A 27495-nucleotide genomic window follows, 5' to 3' on the forward strand; every position below is an offset into this window, starting at 1 on the left:
CTTTCAATTGTTGAATGTTCAACTTCGTATCAGATTTGATGTTACCAAGCCAGTGTGTACTTTGCTTGCCCCTTCTTTGTCCACTAACCATTCCTATTATCATTGCCTTCTCCAATGAATTTGGAATTTACCTTGCCTTAAATATTTAATTTCTCATTCTAAAGTAAAATATTTCATCCAAAATGTTTCAAAAGGGTTTGGGGAGAATTATTCATAGATGTTTCATTAGGATCCCATTAAATCCTATGTATGACTCAGCATTTGCCAAATAAAATCTTGCTTGGGAGCACCTATAAATGCTGTGGAGAAAGGAGATGCAAGCATTCTATACTATTTTTTTGTAGCACTGGGCAGATAGCAGAACTGAAGAGGGAAAGCTGATTTCAAGTGAGTGAGGGTGTGTGTACTTGTTGCAATTAGGTAGCACTTCCTTAAAACTGAATAGATATTTTTTTTGTGTTGCAGCAACCTTGCGATTTCTGGAAAGGATGCAAATTCTTTAGCAATTGTTGTCAGGTGCTATGTGAATGCCCTGGATACTCTGAATAATTTTTTCCTTTTTAAATCTAGACCCATGATAGCGAACCTATGGCACGCGTGCCACAGGTGGCATGCGGAGCCATATTAGTGGGCACGCCAGCTCAGCTCTGGGGCGCATGGGCACGCCGGCCAGCTGATTTTCAGGCCTTCTGGGCCCACCAGAAGTACGGAAACAGGCTGTTTCTGCCTCTGTAGGGCCTGGGGGGGTGGGGAAGGCCCGTTTTTCTTTCTTACCTGGCTCCAGATCCTCTCTGTGTATCTGGGAACAGCGAAAACAGCCTTTCCCACTCCCTTGGAGGCCCTACGGAGGCTCAAAGGGCCCATTTCCCCACTCCCGGTGGGACAGGAAGTGACGTTTTTTCCTGTCCCCAGCCTCCAGAGACTCCTAGAGAGGCTCCTAGAGACTCCTAGAGAGGCTCCTAGAGACTCCTAGAGAGGCTCCTAGAGAATCCTAGAGAGGTTCTGGAGGCTGGGGTCAGCAAAAAATGTCACTTCCTGTCCCACCGGGAGTTGGGAAATGGGTCTTTTCAGCCTCCATAGGGTCTCCAATGGAGTGGGAAAGGCTGTTTTCGCCGTTCCCAGATACACAGAGAGGATCTGGAACCAGGTAAGAAAGAAAAACGGGCCTACCAGGCCATTATGTGCCAGGAGCGGGGAGGAGGGGGTAGGGGGTTGCGCACACATGCGCATGGGCACGTGCGCGCACGACCCTCCCCCGCCCCCCCCCTCTCCTAGCACGCGATGGCAAAAAGGTTAGCCATCACTGATCTAGACTGTTCCTCAGTTCTTCTTTGCTTTGGGTATATCAAAGCAGCTGCCAAGACTCTCCTATGTGGAAGTGGGATATAAATTCACTAAATAAATAAAATGTATGTCTTGATAATCAGCTTTGATTAATATTTTGGTGGTTTAATGGGGAATTCATGACCCCCCCAAAGTAAAATGTTGATATAGGAAAGCAGCAAGAAACAGTGTTTCTTAATACTGGAGATTCTGTGTCTTCAATACTTTACATGTATGTAAAAAGAGATATATTTCAATATGTGATATGACATATCAGAGCTAATGATAATGGAATTATTTGAATTATTGATGGAATGTAATATTCCAAGTTTATACAGGCTAAAGCTCTTTTCCTGATCTGTGAATTTTGCATTTTTCCAGAGCTTGAATCCTGTGATGTAAGAAATTTCTAAGGGGAAAGCCTTTCCTGAGTTCAATGAGAAGCAGACATCCCAGAGGACAGGAGGCCAAACAGCAGAGGTAGGAACTATAGCTGTTATTTGATCAGAATTTTGTTATTTGATCAGAATGTTATTTCACTGGAATTTTGAGAGATATTCAAATCTTTTTCAGTATTTTTACTTGAGAAATAAATATTTTAAGATCAAGATAGAAATCTTTACTTGCTGCTCTCCTCCTGTTTCTAGGACTTAATGTTAAGATTTGAAATATTTTATTAGTATAAAACATTTTGTTGTCAGCTTTAGGTTTTTGTGTGTGTGCTGGTTACATTTGTTCTTGTGACCTTTAAAATAATGTGTAAGTCAGAAAACATAGTAATAGTAGGGACAGAAAATATAATTGTGCTATGTTGATGCCAAATGGTAATTTCAATGAGTTTCATGTTGATAACTTATACAATATGGTAGCTTACATAAGATTTGGCAAAATGGCAACAGCCAAAGAGCCTGCAGCATCTGTAGATGGCATCTCTTGAAGAGAAGGTGTGTATATATGTGGATGCAAGGATTAGATTTTGACCCACTTTAAAATCATACCTGTATGTGCCCCTGCTTTTGCATAATGGTGCCTGGATTGAAAAGATTGCTAACTCCTGAGGTAGTTTGGATTTAGACTGAGGATATTTGATTTCAAATCTTCACTTGGTTTTAAGACTACCTAGGTTTCCATAACCATTCAGCATACCAGTTAAGGAAAAGTTGAATAAAATATGCTACTATGTCTAAAGAAGGCTAGCATGTAAATGTGAAATTTGTCTTGCAATGTGTGTGTGGTCAGTGAAAAATCATGATAATTGCTGGAACTGTAGTTGAGGGTTTTTTTTAAATCCTCATCTTCAGAAGCTTTCAGAATATTTTAGTTTTCTTTAAACCCTCTGTGTCTTTTTCTTTTATATTCTGGGCAAGTAGAGAAAGCGTTGCTTTACATTTTGGAGGATGAATTAGATCCTTGCAACTTTCTACTGTTTGTCCCCTTTATTTTGAGAGGGAATAAGTCTTATCAAAATCCATTCAGCGTGCTGGGAATTTTCATTCTGCTCTACAAATAAGTGTCCAGTATAAGGTTTGTATTAATTATTACATACTTTCGAAAGTCCAATAAAATTTTTAAAAAGTATATGAATACTATACTCCTTTTAAATGGTCAGATAACAGATATGGTAAACAATCTGATAGTGGTAGAATCGTGGTTTCCAATAACTTGAATAAATATTGCTTATTCTAATTCATAGGCTTCCTGAGGTGAGGATGTATCCTGAAATAACCTGGGATACTGCAGTTCTCCAGCACAAAGCACTTTAAAGTGTTTCACAGGACCTTTAGTAAGATGGTGAGAGAGTTTTCCGTAGTTTTTGTTTGATGAATGGAGGCCATAGAGCATTCTGAAGAGATTTTGGATGTTACTGTCTATATTTTGGCTACAGCAGACTTCATCTGACAGAGTCTTTACTGTTGAACACCCTAGACTCCATATTTAAAGCTTTTATCCTAAAGATACAACGTGGAACAATTTTTCTAGCCTTAATTATTCTCAGTTTATAATTAAGAGATTTATGCAGCACTTGAATTTGAATTACAGTGTGACTTGACAGAGAGCTACTAATTACATAAAACAGGGTTATAACCTGTATTTGTTTAGCTGTCCTCCATGTAGGGGGCATCAGCTGATTGCTGTACTGAAAATAATACTCTAGAGGGTTTTTTTTTAATCTCAACTTTTTTTTCCTGCCTGTTCTATTCAACTGCCTGTTTTAACCTAATTATTTCTATTGTATATGGTGTTCCAATTTAGTTCCTAAAGAAGCAGCTGCTACTGATAATCAACAATGGTGTTAACTTTCTCACTAGGACACCAGAAAAGCAAACAATTCTAATACTTCAATGTTTTGGTTTTCTGTAATACATGAGCTGATGCCGGGTAGAGAAATTCTTCTGACATATCATGAATATAGACAGGCAAATCAACAAAAATTGCAATAAAAATAGAAAACCCAAATTATACTGAAATTTCCCAGACTGTGTTCTAATATAGAAAAGGAAAAGTCAAATGGCACTGCATTTTCTAGCTAGCTGATGACAGAGACCATATCCATGGCTGGTTACCTAAAAATTAATGAATACCAGTTTTCTAATGTCTACTTTCCATTACCTCTTTCGCTGAAAGTATTTTTGGATTAAATCTATATATCTTAAGTTATGGAAATCTAGGATTAGTGTGTCTGAGAGAAAGGTTTTAAAAGACTCATTGTCCAAATTCTCTTCTCAATGTTTGCCTACTTTTTTTCCTGAATGCAAGAAATCTTTTTCAATCTGCAAGTTTAGCTTTTGAAATGGCAGGTGGTTGCTGGGGTGCTTGAAATGCTGAGCTGGGTGAATGAGTATCCACATCCCATCTTTGATATAGTTAGCTGTGATTATTACAAGAATGCACAAAGAATACAGAAAATTTTAAAAAGAGACGAATATGCCACATCATGCATTAGCAGTCCACTGGCAATTCAGCATTTTAACCCTATTCAAGTGTATTGGAATTTCTGGTCCTGAATTGTTGGAGGTTGGTAAGGCTGGAAACTGCTGGAGATTTATAACACGGTGTGTTAGACTCAAGGATTAAATTGACATTCTTATCTAGCAAGTTTATCACATTATCCCTTTGGGCTATGTTACTGAGCTAAGAAAAAGAGCATACTGCTTCATGCTTTAGTTCAATGGACAAAAATAGTACAATGACTTATCTTTTTAAATATGCTTAAGTTCTTGAACAGCCTAAAAATGCTGATAACCAAATTGCTTCTAAGATTTGGTTGGCCCAAGCCAGACCTAATTTGTATGTTTATGTGTGGAGTGTATGTGAAAGAGGGAGAGAGTTTAGTAAACACTTTGGCCTAATAAATGCATGCTAAGTCAGATTTTTAACTATTTTGTTGAACAAGGTGTGCTTGTCTAATTTACATATAGAATATGAAGAATCAGTTTACACATCAAGCTAAACCCAAAACAATAAAATCACATTATTGTTTAGATATTAACCAGGCCCTGGTGTAATTTTGCTTATGAATCTCATAAGGTGCAGTGCATGTTGCAGTTAGTTTCATGAATGATTTTGTATGTGAACATTTAGTTAATGCATAAAGCAACAGAGCCAGTAAAGGGATTTTTTTTTAAAAAAAAGAACTTAAAATTTTTATTTCTTAGTGTTGGCTTACTAACCCTTTTTGTCAATGGAAAACAGAATTAAATGCAACTACTTTGGCTTTACAAGTATCTTCTATGTTGGGAATAAAAATATTTCTTATTGTGCTCTTCAAGTAAAACAAAACAGGTACCAAAATCATTTCAAGAAACGGCAAACTACCGTACAAATATTAAACTCAGTTCAGCAATAACACAGTAAAAATGATGTAACCATATTATAGAAAAGGAGTCACAATAATTAAAAATATGAGAATAATGCTATTAGAAAAGCAGAAAAGGAGTAAGAAGAGAAATTGGCTACTTCCAAAAGATTTTTTTTTTTTTTTTATGCTTTGCATGAGCAGCATTTGGCTGACCTTACTTGTGCTGAGAAGCTGAACTATTCAAGCTTAGTTAATAATTGATTGGGAAACTACCAAGGCATCATCATTGGGAGTTGGGTGGTATTCAATCAGAAAATTTTTACCTCTTTTTAATTTGTTCTTTTCTTAAAAAATTAGTTTGGTTTCACCTTGGAACAAGGGTTCCTTGGAGAAGATTCAGTAGTACCGATGTTTCTACTAGAAAAAACAAGATCATAATGCCTCTACCATTACACATTACCATATGTAAATGTGATCTTACAGAGTTGCACTTCAGATGCTTGATAGAGTGATTACTGTATTATGTGCAGAAGGAAATTATATCATGTTGATTAGAGTTTAAAGTAGTAACCAGCATTTGGAATAATTGAGTAGGCAGCTATTGTAGAATAAAACAATACTGTAGTAAAATGCTCTATAAACCAGACTGCCAAATTCCTGATGGCAGTGCTTTCTATGATTCAGTCCTCCCCTCCTTTTTTAGTTTCACATTTCCAGTTGTCAGCTGCAAAATAGCTTGTTGGTGCTTTGCTGTCTTTTGGACTATAGACTTTAATGGAGCTTGGGCCAGGGGTGGGTTCCAAAACCCTTCACTCGTGGGCATTTGTGCGCACGCATGATACTTCTACGCTTGTGCGCATGTGCAACGCTTCTGCGCTCATGCACATGTATGACACTTCTGTGCATGCGCAGAAGCGTCCGGGTGGGTGGGCAGAGCCTCCCATCACCGCCGCTACGGTTTGCCCAATCTGAACTGGTAGCAACCCACCACTGGCTTGGGCACCCCAGTAAGTTACTTGTTACTACTATATGTTTTTCTAGGAAACCTATTACAGAAAAAAAAATGGCTGTTGGCTTATTGATGATGGAAAATTCAATATATGCTTTCACTGTGAGTGGGAGAATTTTAATCCCCAAATTGCTATTTCTCAAACTCTGATTGTCATTAACTGTAGATTTCTACACAGGTTAAAATGTCCAAAAATTCATTAAGGGCAGTCCTGTGGGAACATATTACAATAATCTAGAGATTTCAAAAATCTGTATTTTAGGCAATCGCTTCATTTTAACTTGTTGGTGAGCAAACTAGGATAACATACTTAATACAATTCGGCCTCATAAACAATAACTATTTTGGAGTTCATTGATCCACAAAACAATGTAAAACACAACAAAACAAAGTGAAACAAAGCAAATTATGGTTGCTACATGAATTAGTATGCAATTCTGGGGAGCTTAATGAGAAGATGGACAGTTGGAGAACTGATTCCCATCTCCATTATTAATAACTAGCATCTTTTTCATCCCTTCTTCCAGTCCATAAAGAAGATACTACACAATTATATTTTGAAAAGAAAGTTAAATGCAGCATTGGCCTACATCTTTCAATTTATGGAAAATAATTACCATTGTTAATTGTACATGAGTTTCTTTAACAATTCAGAAAGCACATTTATAGTAAAGAGTTTTAACTTTCTTCAGTTAATTTATTTTCAAAACATAATATGCTTAATTGCTCTGATTTTTTTAAATAAAAATAAAAAACCTGTTTTTTAAGCCATTCATGCCAAACAATACAAACATATTTGGTTGAACTGGTAGATTCTTGCTTTCTGGATTATCATCTCAATCCAAGAAGAAGCAGGAATAGGAGAAATGCGTTTCTGTGTTTCTGTCATTCAAATGATAGTTTCCCTATTACTTTTGATGAACTCCCATAACTGCCCCCACTGAAAGAATGGGGACTACCACATGCTAAAAGAGTCTGCACATATGATAGAGGATATTTAGTTTTCCAATTGAAAAACAAAGCATTTTTTAAAAATTTGAAACCAATAATTCTATTTATCCAGTTATATTCTGGCTGTTTATTGCTGACAAAGTATTTTGATACACTCTTCCATACATTATGATTAACGTGAGAATTGTAACAATCAGAAGAAAGTACCTATAATTTTTCTTTTGCATATCCAGTTTAACATCTTTTTTTTTTTTAAACACCAAAAGTTTATAATATTCATCAATGCAGTTACATATGTAATAGAGGAAGAAACAGATGAGGCAGAACAATATCACCTTGCTGTAAGAAATGATTTGGAGTGAAATTGTTGTAGTCCTAATGCTCTTTACATTTATTACCTGTTTAATCCGCTGCAGTCGTAGTGCTCTTTAGATATATTACCTGTTAACACATGTGAATTTTGGGAGTGGAAAATGTAACATTGCAAGACTATTTTTCTCTTTATTCATTGACAATGTGTTTTTGATAATCCAAATATATGAGGTTATATTAATAAATAATATACTATGGTATAAACAATAATTAAAAAAAAGGTAGCATGAAAAGCAATGCAATACAATGGATACTTGATGGGATCCAGGCTCATGTTCCCACTCAATTATAGAGCTAATATATCACGTGTAAAAACCAAGATATTATGCAGCCCTAGTTCAGTGAAATCACAATTCACTAGTTTCTGGGCTTTTTTTTTTCTTCTTCTGGCAGTCAGCAGACCCTTTGCTGCCCATTGGGAGACTAAGATAGATCTATTTCAGCCTTATAAGGCCTTATAAGGCCTCAACTAGGGCTGCATAATATCTTGGTTTACGTAGGTAGAACCTGGCTAAAGAGAAATACACATAAAACCTATGAAAAAGAAAGAAAAACATATATATATATATATATATATATATATATATATATATATATATATGTATGTGTGTTTGCGCGTGCGTGCATGTGTATGTATTTTTGTTGTTGCGAAGTTGTGTCTGACCCATCGTGATCCCATGGACAAAGTTCCTCCAGGCCTTCCTGTCTTTGTCTTCTACCATCCTCTGGAGTTCATTTAAGCTCATGCTTACTGCTTCAGTGACTCCATCCAGCCACCTCGTTCTCTGTCGTCCCCTTCTTCTTTTGCCCTCAATCTTTCCCAGCATTAGGCTCGTCTCCAGGGAGCCCTTCCTTCTCATTAGGTGGCCAAAGTATTTGAGTTTCATCTTCAGGATCTGGCCTTCTAAAGAGCAGTCAGGGTTGATCTCCTCTAAGACTGACCGGTTTGATCGCCTTGCAGTCCAAGGGACTTGCAGGAGTTTTCTCCAGCACCATAGTTCAAAGGCCCTCAATTCTTTGGTGCTCAGCCTTTCTTATGGTCCAAATTTCACAGCCATACATTGCAACTGGGAAAACCATAGCCTTGACTATACACACTTTTGTTGGCAGGGTGATGTCTCTGCTTTTTAGTGTGTGTGTGTATATGTGTATGTATGTGTGTGTATATATCAGGGGTGAAATGTTCCCGGTTCGGACTGGATCACCCCTCCCTGCTCCCCCACATGCCCAGTTGAGCCACGCGATCATTAGAGGCTTTTTTTTTCTTTTAAAAGCATTTTTTCTTCGGCCGAAGAGGTTGTAAAAAAAAATACTTTTAAAAGGCTCTGACGATCCCAGCTGAGTTGTCTGATCGTCAGAGGCTTTTTTTTCTTTTAAAAGAAAAAAAATGCTTTTAAAAGAAAACAAAAGCCTCTGATGATCAGGGAACTCAGCTGGGATTGTCAGAGCCTTTTAAAAGCATTTTTTTTACAACCTCTTCGGTCGAAGAGGTTGTAGAAAAAATGCTTTTAAAAGTAAAAAAAAAAAAAAGTTGGCCACGCCCACCCAGTCACATTACCATCACCCCCGCCACCAAGCCATGCCCACAGAACTGGTAGTAACAAATTTTACATTTCACCACTGGTATGTATGTATGCATATGTGTGTGTGTGTGTGTGTGTGTGTGTGTGTGTGTGTGTGTGTATATACATATACATATACATATACAGAGAGAGAGAGAGAGAGAGAGAGAGAGAGAGAGAAAGAGAGACAGAGAGAGATTTGGGATATTAGAACGTGATATGCAAGAGAGGCTTTCCCATGAGAACATGAGCCTGGATCCCATCAAGTATCTTAATCATTATATTGCATTACTTTTCATGCTACCCTGTTTTTTAATTATTGTTTATAGTATATTATTTATTAATATAACCTCATATATTTGGATGATCAAAAACACATTGTCAATGTGTTTCATGGTTGCCTCATGAAAATAATGTTTTAAAACTTTACAATCTGTAGTACTCTGGCTCTTCTTCAATCCAGCTGTGTGTGGTATTTGGCAAGTCTTGAGCTAGGTGTTGTTTAAAGTATCAATCTCTGGTTAATTCTGCAATATCATACATATTATTAAGATAGTTATGGCTCTTGCATTGTTGCTGGCCTTCTTGTTACCACCAAGTTACTGAGTTACTGGCTTTCAGTTTTCCTGTCCCTGAGCACTGAAAATCCTGCATGGTAAAAGCCAGTACCTTGTCCACTATTTTTAATTTTGTGCCGCGTCTCACAGCATGGTTGCTTCTGCTCCTTTGTGCATGAGGACAGATGAAGAATTTTTAAAGTGGGCAGTTGCTTGAGCCAGCCAGGCTTATTGCAAGCTGTGCTCGATCCTGAGGTGAGTTTGCCACCTTCTTTACACGTTACTGCCGATTGCTACCTATTTGTCCCGTTATAATCTGCATTAACTCTTTTGTGTTTCCCCATCCCCTTTTGTGTGCATTTTCTCTTCTTTCTAGATAAATGGCTCATTTAAATTGGGAGCTGCTACTAAACTATTTTCTGGCTGGCAGATGCAGTGCCTAGCAGCTGCTATCAAAGACGAACCAAACATGAGCGGAGGAGGGGAACAGGTTGACATTTTGCCGGCTAACTATGTGGTAAAGGACCGTTGGAAAGTGGTGAGTGTATGCCTGTATCTCTATCCTGCCAATCCAATCTAAGGATTTGTGTTATGCTCTGAATTAGCTGCTACCCTGGTAGAGACAATGTCTTCAGTACAAGGTAAGAACCCTCAAAGACTGAGGGCTGCATGTACCCTGAAATTGTCTTTGCAGCCCACAGAATCTCCACCTCACCAAAATCCAGCAGCACGGATTGCCACTGTTTTGAAGCAGGAAACTCATAAAAGCTTATTAGAGGATTAATAAAATTTATATAAAGAATCAAAAACTTGCAAACTTGAGGGGTAGGAGACGGGGCAGAAAATCCAATCCCTATTCAACATAGCATGCCCTGCTCACTTTGAATAATCATTTTGTTCACCGGGGTTATTGTCCTCCCAAACAATGTTACATGAATTTAATCCTGCACAAGATGCAGGTAGATGCTGTGGTATCTGATGTTTTTAATGAGGCTTTATGAGAACAAAATGTATGTTCTTATTATATAATGCGTTCTTATTATATAATGCGTTCTGGATGAAGTCCTTTTGAATGGTGAGCTTTAGTAGATGCAAATAGATAAATTTTGTTAATCCTAGAACTGGAGGGATACAGCAAGGACTGGGAGATCATCTGGTGTGCAGTCACTTTTTCCTTGCTATCTTGTAACAGATTTTGTGATGCTGTTTTATACTTATTCAGCTAAGTTCTTTGTTGTATGGTTACATGTTTTCTATTTTGCCTAGTTATTCTCTCACACCTGAATAGTATGTACTCAGACTGACTAGGCTAAGGCTGAATAGACAGTAGCTTAGGGTGGAAAAGCTTAGGTGGAGCCAATGCCATTTCTGTTTCTGAAACATTCTAAAAAGATTAATCTTCACATCAGCAGGGGTTGGTGCCATTAGTCAGTGTGGCCTAGGGATACTCGTGTGCCCTTGAGCATTAATGTAGCATCAATCAGAATAGAGCTGGAAGGGACCTTCGAGGTTTTCTAGTCCAACCCCCTGCTCAAGCAGGAGACCCTATACCATTTTAGACAAGTGACTTTCCAGTCTCTTCTTAAAAACCTCCAGTGATAAAGTACCCACAGCTTCTGATGGCAAGTTGTTCCACTGGTTAATTGCTCTCACTGTTAGGAACGTTCTCCTTAATTCTAGATTGCTTCTCCCCTTGATTAGTTTCCATCCATTGTTTCTCGTCTGCCCTCTGGTGCGTTGAAAAATAAGTTTACCCCCTCTTCTTTATGGCAGACTTTCAAATACTGGGCTACTGCTATCATGTCCCCCCAGTCCTTCGTTTCTCTAGACTGGCCAAACCCAAATCCTGCAACCGTTCTTCATATGTTTTTGTCTCTGGGCCCTTAATCATCTTAGTTGCTCTTCTTTGGACTTTTTCCAAAGTCTCAACATCTTTTTTGTAATGTGGTGATGAAAACTGGATGCAGTATTCCAGCTGCTTAATAGAACCAGTGCAGTGTAGTGGTTAAGGCATCAGAAACCAGGAGATGGTGAATTCTAGTCCTGCCATTAGGCACAAAGCCACCTAGGTAATCTTAATCTAGGTTGTTTTCTCTCATCCCTAGGAAAGAGTTAGTGGCACACCACTTCTGAAAAACCTTGCCAAGAAAATTGCAGGCACTTGTCCAGGTAGTCTCTGAGACTCAGGCATTGTTGAATGGAAGAAAAAAGTATACAAAATAGTATCACCATTGAAAAATGGGAAAAGTGGGCTTGTGCAGAAATTACTTTTACGTTACTGTTTCACTACCTGGGCATTCTTTGAGGGTTTTTTTATCATGATCTATTTACAGTTGCTTGTAAATTATCAGGCTGCAGCTATGTACAGTAAAACATAACCGTAGCCTGATATTTACACTATGTCAAATTACTTTAAAACATTATTTTATCTATTTTTACCAACAACAAAATATTGCACCATTGAATGCTTCTCCCCAATACTGTATTTCAGCATATTCCATCATTTCCCCTCCAACCACTAAACTGTTGCCAAAGCTTAGTTCTGTACATTATTCATAATCTGTTTCTATATAACAATCTGTTTCTGTATAACAACTATTACAGTACTTATGTCTGTGCTTTCTCTGCTAATGCCATTTATACATAATATCTCAATTTTAAGATGCAGATATCCGAGACATTTTTCCAATTCATCTGCAGCAATGTAATTGTATCTAGATTTGCTTTGCTTTCCTTCCCGGTTATTTGTGTAGCTTCAGAATACTGAGGAGGTCAATTGCTAATGTGGTTTTCATGCTTGCTATGAAGGACTTGGCAGGGAGTCAGCAAGACCAGCTTTTGTTGTATTCATTTATCCAATGTCATATTGAATTAAGCATAGTATTTTTGCAGGAGAAGACTGAAGTGCTAAATATAGCATCTTTGCTATTACAAATGATACGCTTAGAAAACAGTAGTTTCCTACAATAATTTAATGAAGATGCAGTTTTTTTACCAATCTGAGTTATGTATGCACATTTTAATCTTCCTTCCTTTCCTCTTTCTCCTTCTTTTGCATTGCTTGTCTTAGTAGTCTTATCTCTAAAAATTCTTTCTACGGTGTTCAGTTTAAGTGCTATATGTCTATGTGAAAATTATTGTTACCCAAATCACTGAGAATCACAAGGCAATTTCAGAACTATGGTTAGCTTATTGAAACTAATAGTCTTTTTGTAGTGGGCATCAATCATTGAGGATAATATGAGAAATCTTAAGGAAGCTGGTGATAATCAGTGGCAAACTATGTAGAGTAGTAGAAAGTAGCCGGATGGAACATTCATTTATTTTCTCAAACCATAAACCATGGTATGTTGGACAGATGGTGCTTTAGTGTCTTCAGTGAGCTCACTATAAAAATGTTCAAAGAGGTCATGTGAAAATGATATAGTTTAATTAAAATGTAAGTCTTGTTGTTTCTTTAATTTTTTTTTCTGGAAGTATTCCCAATATATTGGACTCAATCAAGCAGTGTGCATAGAGGCTGTCACCCACACTAACTCACTTTCTAGGGATAGACCTAGGTCTTAAGGGCTCATTTTCTTTTCCCTTTTGTGTTTTTATATATACACACAATTGTTAGTAAGGATTTTAATTACAATAAATAACATGTAGAAAATAGAAATAAAAAGAAAGTACCCGTATTTTTCGAAGTATAAGACACACTTTTTTCCCCCTAATAAAGGGGGAAAATTTGGGTGCATCTTATACACCAAATGTAGCCCTGCCCACCTGTTGGCCCCCACTCTTCAGCCATTTTCAGCCTCTGCACACTGTTTTAGACCTGCTCCAGGCTGCGGGGATCGCCACAGCACATCACTGCCTCCCTGCCTCCGTTTTCAGCTTCAGCACATTATCTCCCCCTGATTCAGCATGAGCAGCTGATTAGCAGGTGGATCAGCCTCCCGGAATACAACCAATCAGCTGTTCCAAGCTGCAGGGATTACCACAGACCATCGCCGCCTCCGTGCCTCTTGTTTTTGGCCTCTCTGCCTCATGTTTTTGGCCTCCGAATGCTCCGTTTTATACCTCTTCCAGGCTGCGGGGATCGCCACAGCACATTGCCGCTGATCGCCACCTCTACGCATCGCGTTTTCAGCCTCTGTGCATCACATTTTCAGCCTCTGTGCATCAGATGGCCTCTGTGCATCACATTTTTGGGTGATTCCAGGCGGTGGTGATTGGCAGCGATGTGCTGTGGCGATCCCCCCCACCAATCAGCTGTTCATGCTGAATCAGGCTGCAATAATGTGCTGAAGCTGACCAGGCTGTTCACTATTTGCTGCAAGGATGCTAGCCAGATGAATACTGATGGATGCTGGTAGGTAGAGGCAGAATTTTTTTTTCTTGGTTTCTCCCCCCAAAACGGATGTGCTCTGGAGAGTCTTAGATGCCGAAAAATACGGTGTGTGTGTTCGTGTGTGTGTAACAAAACAAAACAAAACAAAACACAAAACAAAACAACAACAAAAAAACAAAAAAAACAAGGGTAAGTTACTCTTGATCTTTCTGCACCACACCCTCCTTCCTTTGGCCTCTCTGCATTCACACAGACCTGGGCCCTCCTTCCCTCAGCCTCCCTTCTCTGCGTATAGCTACACTCTCCTTTCCTTGGCTTCCCTTCATACGCACCATGCCACACTCTGCTTTATCTCAGCTTCCCTTCACATGCACCATGATGTGCTTTCTCCCTTGGCTTCCCTTCACACACACACCTCTATACCCTCCTTCCATTGGCCTCCCTGTGCTTGCATGCACCTGTTCCCTTCTTCCCTCAGATACTGTACAATAGCACCCCCCTCTCTCAATTGACATGTATGCGTTGGATCCCTCCCCCACTCTTCTTTGGCACCTCTGTGTGCCTTATCTGGGATTCCCACTGATTCCTACACAATGACCCATGCATCTTGGATTATGCAAGCGAGACTTTTCTGGGTTGTTGTCACTTAAGGGTTACAATTGCATGATTTTGCAGTTTAGAGTAGAATAGAATAGAGCTGGAAAGGACCTTGGAGGTCTTCTAGTGCAGCACCCTGCTCAAGCAGGAGAACCTACACCATTTCAGATAAGTGACTGTCTAGTCTCTTCTTAAAAACTTTCAGTGATGGAGCGTCCACAATTTCTGAAGGCAAGCTCTTCCGCTGGTTAATTTTCCTAACTGTTAGGAAGTTTCTCCTTAATTCCAGGTTGCTTCTCTCTTTGGTTAGTTTCCAATCATTGCTTCTTGCCCCACCCTCTTGTGCTTTGTAGAATAATTTGAACCCCTTTTCTTTGTGGCAGCCCCTCAAATACTGGAATACTGTTATTGTGTCGCCCCTAATTCTTCTTTTCTTTAGAGTAGCCTGCAGCTGTTCTTCATATGTTTTAGTCTCCAGGCCTTTGATCATCTTAGTTGCTGTTTTCTGAACTTTTTCCAAAGCCTCAACATCTTTTTTGTACTTTGGTGACCAAAATTGGTTACAGTATTCCAGGTGTAGTCTTACTAGGTTTTTATAAAGCTGAACTAATACTTCCCATGATCTTGATTCTATGCCTTTGTTTATACAACTCAGGATTGTATTAGGTTTTTTTATGGTGGCTACTGTACACTGCTGGCTGATATTCAAATGGTCATCCACTAGGACTCCAAGGTCCCTTTCACAGTTACTGGTTTTGAGCCACGTCTTGCCTAATCTGTACTTATACCTTTGATTTTTCCTGCCTAAATGTAAAACTTCACTTTTCTCCACATTAAAATTCATTTTGTTGGATAGGGCCCATTTTCAAGTTTGTCAAGATCTTTTTGGATCCTGAGCTCGTCTTCTGGGGTGTTGGCTATTCCTGCCAGTTTAGTGTCATCTGCAAATTTGATGAGTTCCCCTTCTATTCCCTCAATTAAGTCATTTACTGGGCCTAAGATGTAGCCTTGTGATACCCAACTGCTTACTTTTCTTCATATGGATGTAGTACCATTAAGGACTACTCATTGAGTATAGTTTGTCAGCTAGCTACAAATCCATCTGATGGTGATGTTGTCTATTCCACATTTTTCTAGCTTACCAAGAAGTAGGTTGTGGTCTACTTTTCAAATGCCTTACTGAAATCTAAGTTTACTATGTCCACAGCATTTCACTGGTTTACTAATTTAGTCACTATATCAAAGAATGAAATAAGATTGATTTGGCATGATCTGTTTTTAACAAACCCATGTTCCAAATTGTTATCTTTTGGATAAGATATTATACAATGCTTATGCAACTTCTGAATAGTTACTAAAATTTTAGAAATGTGTTATTCTTTATGTCTGTGTTTGTGTGTCTTTGTGTCAGTTTTGATTCCTGGCAACTACCTTGCAATATCTTCGGCAAGGTTTTTGGAAGTGGTTTGCAACTGCCTTCTTCCCAGATCTGAGAAAAAATGACTGACTCCAGATCCCCCATCTGGTTTTATGCCTAAAGGAGGATTAGAACTCACAGTTTCACAGTTAACCTAGTACCTTAATTGTTCTACTTAGTTTCAATTAATTAAAAGAAATAGCAATAGGACTTAGACTTATATACCACTTCATGGTGCTTTTACAACCCTCTCTAAGTGGTTTACAGAGTCAGCATATTGCCTCCAACAATCTGGGTCCTTGTTGTGGCCCGCTAGCGGCCAGCAGAGCTAGCAGCAGATTTGGACAGTGAGGAGGTTGGGGAGGAACGTAGGCCAGCCCTGGAGTCTGGGGAAAGCTTGGACAATGACTCTGAGTCGGAGGCAGAGAAGGGGCCAAGGCCATCTGGGGGTTCTTTGCTGCCTCCGGAGTCTCCGGAGTCTGACATCAGCGAGGCAGAAGAACAGCGTGAGCCTGTTCCCATGTGCAGAGCTGCCAAGAGACAGGAACAATTAAGGAAACAGGGTCGACTTAGGAGTAAGGCTTGGAGATGATTGGCCCCTCCCATAAGACATAAAAGAGAAATGAACAGGACGTGAGCTTTTGCAGGAAGCAATTAGTTCATCTGGCCAATTCAAGATTTGAAAATTCTGTTTGTGACTCTGTGCTAAGTTTGGCCTTGCCCTGCCTCTGGAAATTAGCTCTTTGGCAGCGTTCCACGTGAGATAGGTAGGTGTTGATAACCTTCCTCTGAAAGACTGTTTATCAAGCCTTACGGACTGTAAATTAAAGTAATTTACAGCCGTATGAATTAAAGAAGTTTGCCGGGACTAAGTTTGTGCTTTTAATTTCTAAGGAAGCCTAGGTCAGAACAGTCCTCATTTTACCAACCTCGGAAGGATGGAAGGCTGAGTCAACTTTGAGGTGGTGAGACCTGAACTGCCAAACAAGCAGTTCAGTTCTGACAAGCAAAGTCCATGGGAAAGCCAAGTTCACTTAACAACTGGGTTATTAACTTATCAACTGCTGTGATGCACTTAACAAGAAAGGTTTTAAATTGGGGTAAAACTCACTTAACAAATACCTCATTTAACAACAGAAATTTTGAGCTCAATTATGGACTACCTATATTACACACCCCCTGCAATCATCCTTATATACAGACCTTAAGATATTACACATGTATTAGTTACAGAGAACTTTTCCTAATTTCTTCAGATAAAGCTTTTAAAAATATCTGTTTCCCTAAATAATTTTTATATTTTGTCAGCTTTATTTTTGTCAATACCCAGTTCCCACAAACCGTCTGTTTGTGTTCCCGGACCTTCAATAGAATACTACAGGTTTTTGTATGTCCCCTTTATAGTGTTCCTTTTTCTCAAGAAAAATTATTTCAAGGTTAGTGAGAGGGTTTAAGAATATTTTCTTGACTTCTTTGTCTTTAGGAATGGTACCAGTTATGCATTTAGCCAAATTAACCCTAAGATATTCTATGTCTATTAAATATTGCTCCTCCAATAAAGCAATCATCTAATCTTGATAGAGTTGCTAGTTTCTCTCTCTGCCTTTACTGCCTTTAATTTTTCTAGAAAAGACCGCAGTGAGGCATTCGTGATGAAGGCTGGGATGCTAAGTTTGAATGTCACTCTGGATTTCAGCTGCATTCTCCATGGAAGAATTTGCAGATTTTCTTCATCCTGTTTTAAATCTGTTCTTTAGCTATATAAGATTACATCCAGATTTAGACTATATAAATGTGATTCTTTAATCTCTATCCATGTTTAAATTTATCTTCAACATAATGGGAACAATATCTTGAAAAGGGGAATTTTGACTGAAAAGCTCAAAAGTGTTATATATTAAGAAATCCTCATCCCCTTTCTGAGGCCTTAAGATATATTTTTTTCTTTATTTTCTGAATATACATTTTATTGATATTCGTTATGAAGCTAGGATTTTCCTATTTAAGGAGACTGACAATATTTGAAAAAGCTATAATTTTTAATTCCACTACCTCCACATTTCTCAATAACCAAAGGGAAAATCCTTGTTTATCTTAAGAAGCTTGCAAAGAATGTCACAAAGATACTCTACCTTTGGGTAGGGGATATTATTATTGCCAGTTTTTAAATTTTCTGTGTAACTTTTCTGTACTAGCAATCTACAAGTTTTTGGAAAACTTGAAACTGGAATTCTATAATACTATCACACAATCACTATTATCATCCATTGTGAACACCCAATTTTCCTGTGTCTATGATCCCAAAGATCAGGAAGGAAAGATCCATTATACAATCTTCCTTCCCTTAATCTCTCAATGATTAACAGAACAAAGGAAGAAAGTGGAAAGTGACCAGTGGAATATTCACATTGGATGTGGTAATCTGTAAAGAGTTCTTCCTCTCCTCCCTTCCCAAGATTTGATCATCTTGACAATCCTCAGAAATTTAGATATAAATACATTCATTGCTAAGATCACCAGGTAACTTCAGGTGTGTGTAAGAACTTTAAATCTAGGAAACTTAAATTCAAGTTCATTCTCACTGTTCTGTGGCATTTCTCCTGCTAAGTCTGATATCAGGTCTACAAACCAATTTTTCTTACAACATTTATGGCTCCTTAGCAGCTTTCTGGCTAGAAATATTGTAATTTTTTTTCTTTTGTTCAATCTTTTCTGATTCTTGTAGACTGCCTGGATGAGTTCCTGCACTTTTCTTGGCAAGGTTTTTTCAGAAGTGGTTTGCCCATTGCCTTATTCCTCAGGTTGAGAGAAAATGACTGGCCCAAAGTTACCTGGCTAGCTTAGATTTGTCTGATACTATTAGGGGCTATTGCCTGTCATTTCCTCCAATAATCATTTAAGTGAGGTTGATGGGGTAGAATATTGGTAAAATAAAATAGTTTCTTCTCACCTTTTAGTTTGCTAACATATTTCCTATTTCTTGGAAGCAGTCCTCTGAACTGCATAATTATTTGGCAAAATGGAACTGCAGAGACCAGCAGGGACAGAATCTTCTCACTTGTTGTCAGAAACATTTTGGCATGTTGCTTGATTTTCATAGCTGGAATCCTAGAGACATGACCCCAAGCACAAAATTATAATGGTGGGCTGTGGCTGATATTTTTCCCCTTTTAATACTTGCATAGTTTCCATAGCAAAACAGTAAAATTCTTTTTTACATCAGTTAATGCAAATGTCAAACCTCCTTTGAAATACTGTAGGCTGCCAGTACTTTGATAAATGGAGCTGTTAGTTCTTCTCATGTAACAAGATGACACTTCAATTTCTAATCGCTTTCTAAGCATTTGATGCTCACATTGCTGACAGTAGAGATTTTTAAAAAATGGCTAGGGAATATCATTTTAATTTTTTTAGAACAGTTTTTTCTACTATTCTGAAAGTACTCTCTCAGCAACTATCAGTAAATACTTTGTTCTATCTATACATGTCCGTCAACTGGTTTTACATTTGTGGTTATTTTCCCCTGCTATATTCCCAAACAAGCATTTTCTAATCAATAACTCAAAATTATTTCATTTTGTACTACTAAGAAACCTAAACATTTTAGCTGGATTTATGATTTTGGTACTCATATAGTTAGTGCACTCTAGTTATTCTTACCACATTTACTATGAAAAATGAATATGAATGTAAAATGTAACAAATCTCAATCTACTTTAGGTCACAGTGTTTATTCCTAGATTGGCAATGCAGAATGCTTTATATGATGCCTCTATTGCATTGATTGATTGATTGAATTTATATTGACGCCTATTCACCCATGGCGACTCATGCGGCTTACAGAATATAAAAACATTTCAAACAATAAAAACTAACAAAAAGAATCAAATAAATTAATATAGTACAATATAACAAAATCACCTCCCACCCCCCCTCCCTGTCAAGAGCAGATCACATGAGCCATTTAATGGGCTCCATCCTGCTCTGGGTTCCCCAGGCCTGCTGGCAGAACCAGGTCTTCAGTGCCTTCCGGAAGAGTGTTAGAGTGGGGGCCATTCTGATCTCTGGGGGAATGATGTTCCAGAGAGAGGGAGGACCCGGCATCACTTAACTCATCACGGGCCATTTATGGGTTTTACTCAGAGGTGGTATTTAGCAGGTTCTGACCAGTTCTGGAGAACCGGTAGTGGAAATTTTGAGTAGTTTGGAGACCCGGTAAATACCACCTCTGACTGGCCCCACCCCCATCTATTCTCTGGGGATTTTGCAGTAACCTTCCCCTGGAGTGGGGAGGGAATGGAGATTTTACAGTATCCTTCCCTTGGAGTGAGGTGGAAATGGAGATTTTACAGTATCCTTCCCTACTACGCCCACCAAGCCATGCCACGCCCACCAAGCCATGCCCAGAGAATTGAATCCCACCACTGGTTGTACTTAATACTTAGAAGTAAAAGTAGGTCAGGTCTTTCTTTTGTGGCACCTACTACTTGCTACAAAGAATGGAACTGCTGTGTAAAGGTACTTAGTGTAATAAGAAATATTTTTTGTACTTATATGTAGAGATAGATATAAACTATACTTACGTATTTATTAAATATTTTGGTCTGGGCAGCTAAAAAATAAATAAATGCAATAATTAAAAAAAACCCAAGTAAATGGTGCAGTGAAGTTAGGTTAAGAAGATACACAAGATAACTAAACTAAACTGTGGACATTGTACAAAATATCTTCAGTTTATTTAAAATGGCAAGTTTTGTTTTCTAATCCTAGATGGATTCTTCTATAGAATTATTTGCTTTGAACTTGTGTTTAGTTGTCTGTTTATCTTGATGTGGTATCTAAAAATTGTCCCAAGAAACTTTGGTCATGATTGCATCTCTGTCACCCATTGTAGCATACATTCTTTTAAAAATGCAGACATTGTTTAATATATATGAAATTATAATTCAATTCCATTTGAAGGGAATTTTGAAATTTATAATCTCTTCCTTTTATTATAACAAACTTGAAGTAGTTTATTTTGTTGTTCCTAGCATTCTTGATCCTTGGTTCTTTCTGAGCATTTACTTTTTCTGACAAAATTGCTACCACTTCATGTTCTCTGCATATAAGATCATCTACCTTTTCATTGCCTCTCTGAGCACTTCTGGTATTCAGATTTTCACTAAATAAATAGGCACTGATTTATTCTAATGTGCTTAAAAAATCTCCTCACTGGAATTGCTAAAGTTTAGTTTCTTTCGGAATTCCAACTAATCTTGAACGCCTTTAAATCATTTAATTATTTAAAATCTCTTTTTTATATAAAAATCAAAGCTATATGTTTGATTGCAGTCAGCTTTAGTTTTCTTTGAAATCAAGAATCCTAATATTCTATTTATACTATGCTATTTCTATTTTTTAACACTTCCCATTTACTTATTATCAGTTCAAAGAAGTTGACTCTTTTCTGCGTTCATTCATTCCCTGAAGGAGTAAGTTGGCAGCAATACAAGTTAAGGATTTCCTGAAAGTGCCATGCTTGGCTGAATTAATCTCATATACTTTTTTAAAAATAAATAAATAAAAATTAAAAAATAATCAGCTTTAGGTTAAACTAATTTTAAGAAATCCTTCTCCTCTTAGATATCTAGGGCCTTAAAATAGGAAACAGTTAAAAGTAACAAATACCTATAAAAACTGTATGCATTTTCATAAATCATTAAATCAAATCAAGGAAAATGGAATAAACAGTCCCACACCAATACATTTTTAGTACTTCAAAAAGTGCTTAGAAAAATAGCAAAATGCGTAAATATTAATATAAAAACACAGAAACAAACATTTTCAAAGGTAAAAAAAAAAACCTTAAAAGAAAACTGTGAACTTCAGAGGCATATTCTGCAATGTAATAGATAGTTATCCTTTGGTTAGGGAGATCATCTGCAATTAAAATTACATTTATTAATTTATTATTTATTCAATCTATTTTTTCTGATCCCCACTTGAGAAGGTATATATTGGCTCCCAAATCTGGTTTTGATTATTTGATTATATGTTATCAAGCAGACATTAACTCTTAAGAGACCACATAGAGGTATTTTTTCTAGATAATCCCCATCTATTATATCTAGCAGTAAACAAAAATTGCTGGATAAAAAAATAAAACTTTCTCGCTAAATTCTTGTGTTTGTTAATTATGTACAGAGGCAGATCAGGAAAAATCCTCATTCTAGTATAATACAAAGATTATTGTTGGGAGAACTGCAAAATTCTACCTTGCAGAATTTTTATAATTAATATAATTAAATATAAAATATTAATATAATTAACCCTCAATTTTGAATAAGAGTGAAAATCCCTATATTAGCTAGATTTTATTTTCAGATCTCATTCAGATGGCAATGAAAAAAAGTTCAAAAAAGAACTTTTCCATAAATACCTCTAGGGACTACTCTCACTCTGCTTAAAAGAAAACTCACTATTTTTGAAGAATGAATCTTGCATCCAAATTATTTTGACTTGAAGCTCCACTATTTCTTTGATCTGTTTCTGATTAGCATGTTTAAGTTGGTCATTTCCATGGTCAGAGGAATACCATATCCTAAAGGCTAATGCATGCTACTTTGCAAAGATTATGCTAGGCCTTTGATGAATAAAATCCCTCAGATCTCTTCGAAAGAGGACTCTGACTGGGGTTACTAGGACAATTTTTCATCCATTAACTGGGAGTAGTTTACGCTTGTAAAACTTGAGAAAGCAGAGGAAATTTTCAGGGCTTTTAGGGTGCTCACTCTCCATTAGATCCAAGCCTCTTTTACCTAGTCAAGGTCATCTGGGAAAAATCTTCTGGAGGGAAAGTGGAAGTGATTTAATCCTTGAATAATGGGATTCTCCCTGCCGGAAAAAGGTGGTGATGTGCTCTAGATCCAGTGATATTGGGCAATTTCCCACTTCTCCTTTTGAGCAAAGATCTACAAGAAATAGATTATCTTGACCCTTTTCAGTAAAGTTTCATGCCAGGATATAATGCTGAAAAACATTGTTCTTATTTGTGGATACATCTTGTGGCACTGGGACAGAGATGGTACCATTCTCCTGGACCTGCTTGACCTCTTAATGACCATTACCATCAATCATGGTATTCTTCTGGACTTTGGGAGAAGGAGACACTATTTTGCATTCTCTGAAGTTGGTATCAGTGGAGGGGGGAGGGGATCTGTGCTCTTTCCTCTTCTATTTAATATCTAATGAGACTGCTTGGGGAGCTAATTTGATAACATGGATTCAGGTATCATCACTTTGCTAGATGATTACCAGTTGTATATTTGGAGCCCCATCTGACTGACTGTGGAAATGATGTCTCAGTGTCTGGAGGCTGTTAGCCACTCGAGGAGGAGGAATCGATTTAGTTTTAATTCTAATAAAAATGAATGACTTGGGATCAGGTATGCCTGGGATTTTCCATTTTTAGTTCTCCATTGTGTAGAATTTCTGAGGCAGAACTGGTGTGCATTTGGGACTGATGGCTTTTCTTGGAAGAGCAAGAGCTATCAATAGCCAGATGCCTTTTGAATAGAAAATGTGCCATTTTCTACCCTTCTCCTCTATCGGCAGAACTTGTTCATGGTATCTTATGCCTCAATTGCCTGCCGCCTGGATGCGCTATAGATGGAGCTGCTCTTGATCAGTCAGAATCTGATAGAGAATGCAAATTTGCAAGCAGTTATGGGCATACATCAATATGCCCATGTGATACCTATACTTTCTGAGCTGGTTACCAATTCAAATTGCTAATTGATATCTGTAACATAACTTGGAGTCTGGTTATTGGATTGCCTTTCTGGTTGTCTCATAAGATCTAACACAATAAGCATGTACCAATCTTACGGGATCATGGAGACATCCTTCTTTGTTCCTGCTGTCTGGAATCCAGTTCTACCAGAAGTTTGTTAAGCCCTATCTCTGCTTTGATTTAGAGGCATTTAGAAAGGATTTTGAATAGGCTGTAGGCCATGATGTTTTGTGGTTCCATCAAGTGATGACTTACCTAAAATGGTAAAACTGTTTTAATATACTTCCCCATAATATCATTTCATTTTTATATCTTTTGCATTCTGGTTGCTTTTACTTTTAACTCAAGTTGCCTTGATAGCAAAGGGTACAAATGTTAATGATTTATTAAATGTACATTTAATTTTATTTAATTTTCTGTATCTACTGCCACTTAATATCTTTCCTGGATTTTATTAGCCCATATTTGCTAAAGTCTATTATTACACATATTATTCCTAAGAGACCAACTATTTGGTTTTGGTTTTGTGTCTTTAAATACACTTTTTAGTTATATCCAATATAACAATATTGCATGGCTTAGTACTTTTTTTCAAAAGTTTCTAGGTAAACTGTGGAATCTCCCTAATTGCTAAATGCTGTGATGATTTTGTGTCCCATTTAGTTGAAGAAGATTGGTGGTGGTGGCTTTGGTGAGATTTATGAAGCAATGGATCTTTTAACTCGGGAGAATGTAGCTCTGAAGGTTGAGTCAGCTCAGCAACCAAAGCAAGTCCTCAAGATGGAGGTGGCTGTTCTAAAAAAACTACAAGGTAGGAGATATAATTATTTTGGAAAGTGTATGGAGGTTTATAGAGTTTGATTGCATTATTATCTGTTTGGTGTTAATACATGACAGTATACCATATTTAAACATAAAATACAGCTTTGTTTGAGATCCAATGCTTCTTTTCAGTTAAATTCTTATATTGCAATGTCAAATGATTTTAATACAATTTTAATTATCACAGTTTTTTTTACAAAGAGCTACATTAATTGTAGCTTGTCAGGAAAGATTATAATTTTCTGTTGGACATTTCATGTTTCATATCCAAAGCCCCAATAATTGGAACCCTGTCAGAGAAAGCAGCTCTTTTAGACAAGGTAAACTATGTTATGGAGATGCACTATTAATATTTTTTCCTGCACTTCCAAGAGAACTACATGCTCTGGTTTAGTCTGAAGGGAGTGCTTTTGTTACTGCAGCATATATTATAATACCAAGAACATAAAACATAACACTAGTGTCCTATATGTTATGTTCTGCAAATATGCAGTTGGCCAGGAACTTATATTTTGTACTTCATTCCAGATATGTGATCTACAAATACTTGATTTATGGCCATGTATTTCATCAGCCTGGGCAATAAGTACTTACTTGGAAAACAATTAGACAAAATCTCATTCAGACTCTTAACTGATGAAGAATTACTACCTTAAGTAAACATTTGCCCTTACACTCAATAAAAGTCAAAAAGTTATTTGCTAGCTTTGCATATGGATAAATAAGTATTTATATATGTACAGAAGAGTAAGTGGCTGTTACTATGCCTGTCTCTCTTATGGACACGCATGTTATTTGAAAAAGTGAAAATGAGAAAAAAGTAGTCAAATATAATCCAATCTTTATTATGGTTATAAGCAGCAAAAGAAGAGTGGGATACAAACAATTTAAAGCACTAAACAATATAAAATACACATGGTTAAAAAACATTTAAAAAAGCTTATATACATACATACAAACCCCACACCAATCTTTTAAAAAATCTATAAAAAGGAGCAAAGACATTAATTAAAAATGGAGAAACATAAAAGTTAATATATGGCTCGTTCTCAGAAATCTATCACAATACTAAATACTAAGAAGTTAAATATTAAGGTTGGTCTGAGGCACAGGTCATCCATCATCTGACAGATTTTAATTGCTGCTGCACAGAATCTGCAATACTTATCTTGTAACAGGATTACTGTCTGCAAGCAGCAGAGAGGTATAAAATTGTGCTCTGCACCCTATTTGTCCTATGGGTGTTTATACAGTATTAGTGAGATGAGGGTAGTGCCAATGTCTGTATAGCACAGGCCTTGGTGGAGCACATTCTCCGTTGATTCTGTATATCCAGAGTCACGGGGCATTGCCTTTCCTGGAAGAGAATTTTCCTGTATCAGCCTTCAAGGATTGGTGAAGGGAGGGCATGATATCATTCCAGATTATAGGCCCTCTGGAAATAGTCAAATAGCACTTTCCAAACTAAAAGGGGCATTGCTGGGGAAATCATGTAACAGTCCAACTTTGCTGATTGGAGGAAACCAATAGCTGGAGTAATGGGGAGGTGGCAAAGCAAAAGTTTTTAATTCAGAGAAAAAAAAAAAGACAGCAAGAGCTAACTGTAAGTCCAAGTACAGGTTCAACTGAAGTATATTCACCAAGAATTACTATAAAAAGATACTATGTATTCGGGCTACATTTTACAGTCTTTTTTTTTTAATCTAAATTCAAATGAGCTGAAACACTTGAAACTGCTTTAAGCACAGTTCAGAGTACATAATTACCCAGAAAGAGACATGAAAATAGATTTCTAAATGGAAATTCTGATAGTGATTTGTGGGGATTTTCAGTAGAGATTGAGTTTAGCAAGGGGATTTAGGTATGAAACTGTTTGGTTAAAGTGGAAATAATCAGTATTTAGAATTTATAATTTAGTACTGTTTCCTATGAGTTCCCCTTGCTTGATTACATCAGATACTGATTTCGATCTCTGGACAATAAGGATGTGATTCCAGTGACCACTGACATAGCTTAACATTGATCAGGTAAAAATAGCTTGAATAGAACCAGCTGGAATTGGCAGGTGTTTTTTCCGAAGATAACAATTAAGGCAAACAGCTCATTCTCAGAAAGGAAGATAAAAATAGGGCAAAAAAAGAAGCTCAGGGTTATATGGTAGAGCAGAGTACAGTGTACAAACTACATGGAATGATTCAGGAAACCAAAGAAATCCTGGATGTCTGAGGTTTTTAGTGGGTTCATGTTTGTGTGTGTGTGGTCCCTTGAGCTTTGTACTTAGAAGTCACAGGGATTCTGGAAGACTCTTTGAAAAACACCTCTTATAAGATGATAGTGGCAAGCTAACTGCATTCTGATTGATTGAGCATGGAATTTACATTTTGCAGGTAAAGATCATGTTTGCAGATTTATTGGCTGTGGAAGGAATGAGAAGTTTAACTATGTTGTTATGCAACTTCAGGTAAGCTTTTCTGCTTTTTTTTTTAAAAAAACCTTCATAATTGTATTTACCATATCCTCAGTGATGATATGGTATCTTATCCGGATGATCAGTTTTACAGGCTAGCCAAACATGTGGAAAGTTTTTTCTCTTTTGAAATACCATAGAGATGGAAAAGGACTAGTGAGGAGGAGTTAAAAGGAATCACCTTCTTATTCTCAGGGATCACCTGAAAGTCTCAGAAGGCTCTACTAATGCGGACATTTGCCTCTGAAAATAAGGCAGGATGGCTGTCTTTACAAGGATCCAGAGGATATGGGGAGAGGACTATTTGACTACTCTCCTATCATTGCTTCTTTTCTTTTTCCACAATAATCTTACAGTTCCTTCCATTCCTCCTGCCTCACAATAGATTAATAAAGTTGGAAATGACCATATGGATCATCTAGTTCAGGGGTCGCCAACCTTTCGGACCTCAGGGACCACTAAATTCTTAATTTTAAATCCTGTGGATCACTAATATGATTTTTTTAAAA

At 37.4% G+C, this 27495-nt stretch overlaps 1 protein-coding gene across 1 annotated transcript in view; it reads left to right on the forward strand.

Moving 5' to 3' along the window:
* The first annotated feature begins 1766 nt into the window (after positions 1-1766).
* Positions 1767-27495, forward strand: part of TTBK1 (tau tubulin kinase 1) — an 87910-nt gene continuing 62181 nt past the window's right edge. Inside the window, exons 1-4 of the mRNA XM_070948212.1 lie at positions 1767-1803; positions 9950-10111; positions 24361-24508; positions 26907-26980. Coding sequence (XP_070804313.1) covers positions 10004-10111; positions 24361-24508; positions 26907-26980 — 330 coding nt within the window. The 5' untranslated portion in view covers positions 1767-1803; positions 9950-10003. The remainder of the gene's footprint in view (positions 1804-9949; positions 10112-24360; positions 24509-26906; positions 26981-27495) is intronic.

This window comes from Pituophis catenifer, unplaced genomic scaffold (genome assembly GCF_029215685.1).
Source record: "Pituophis catenifer annectens isolate HBS135680 unplaced genomic scaffold, rPitCat1.0.hap2 SCAF_1, whole genome shotgun sequence".
NCBI lineage: Eukaryota > Metazoa > Chordata > Lepidosauria > Squamata > Colubridae > Pituophis > Pituophis catenifer.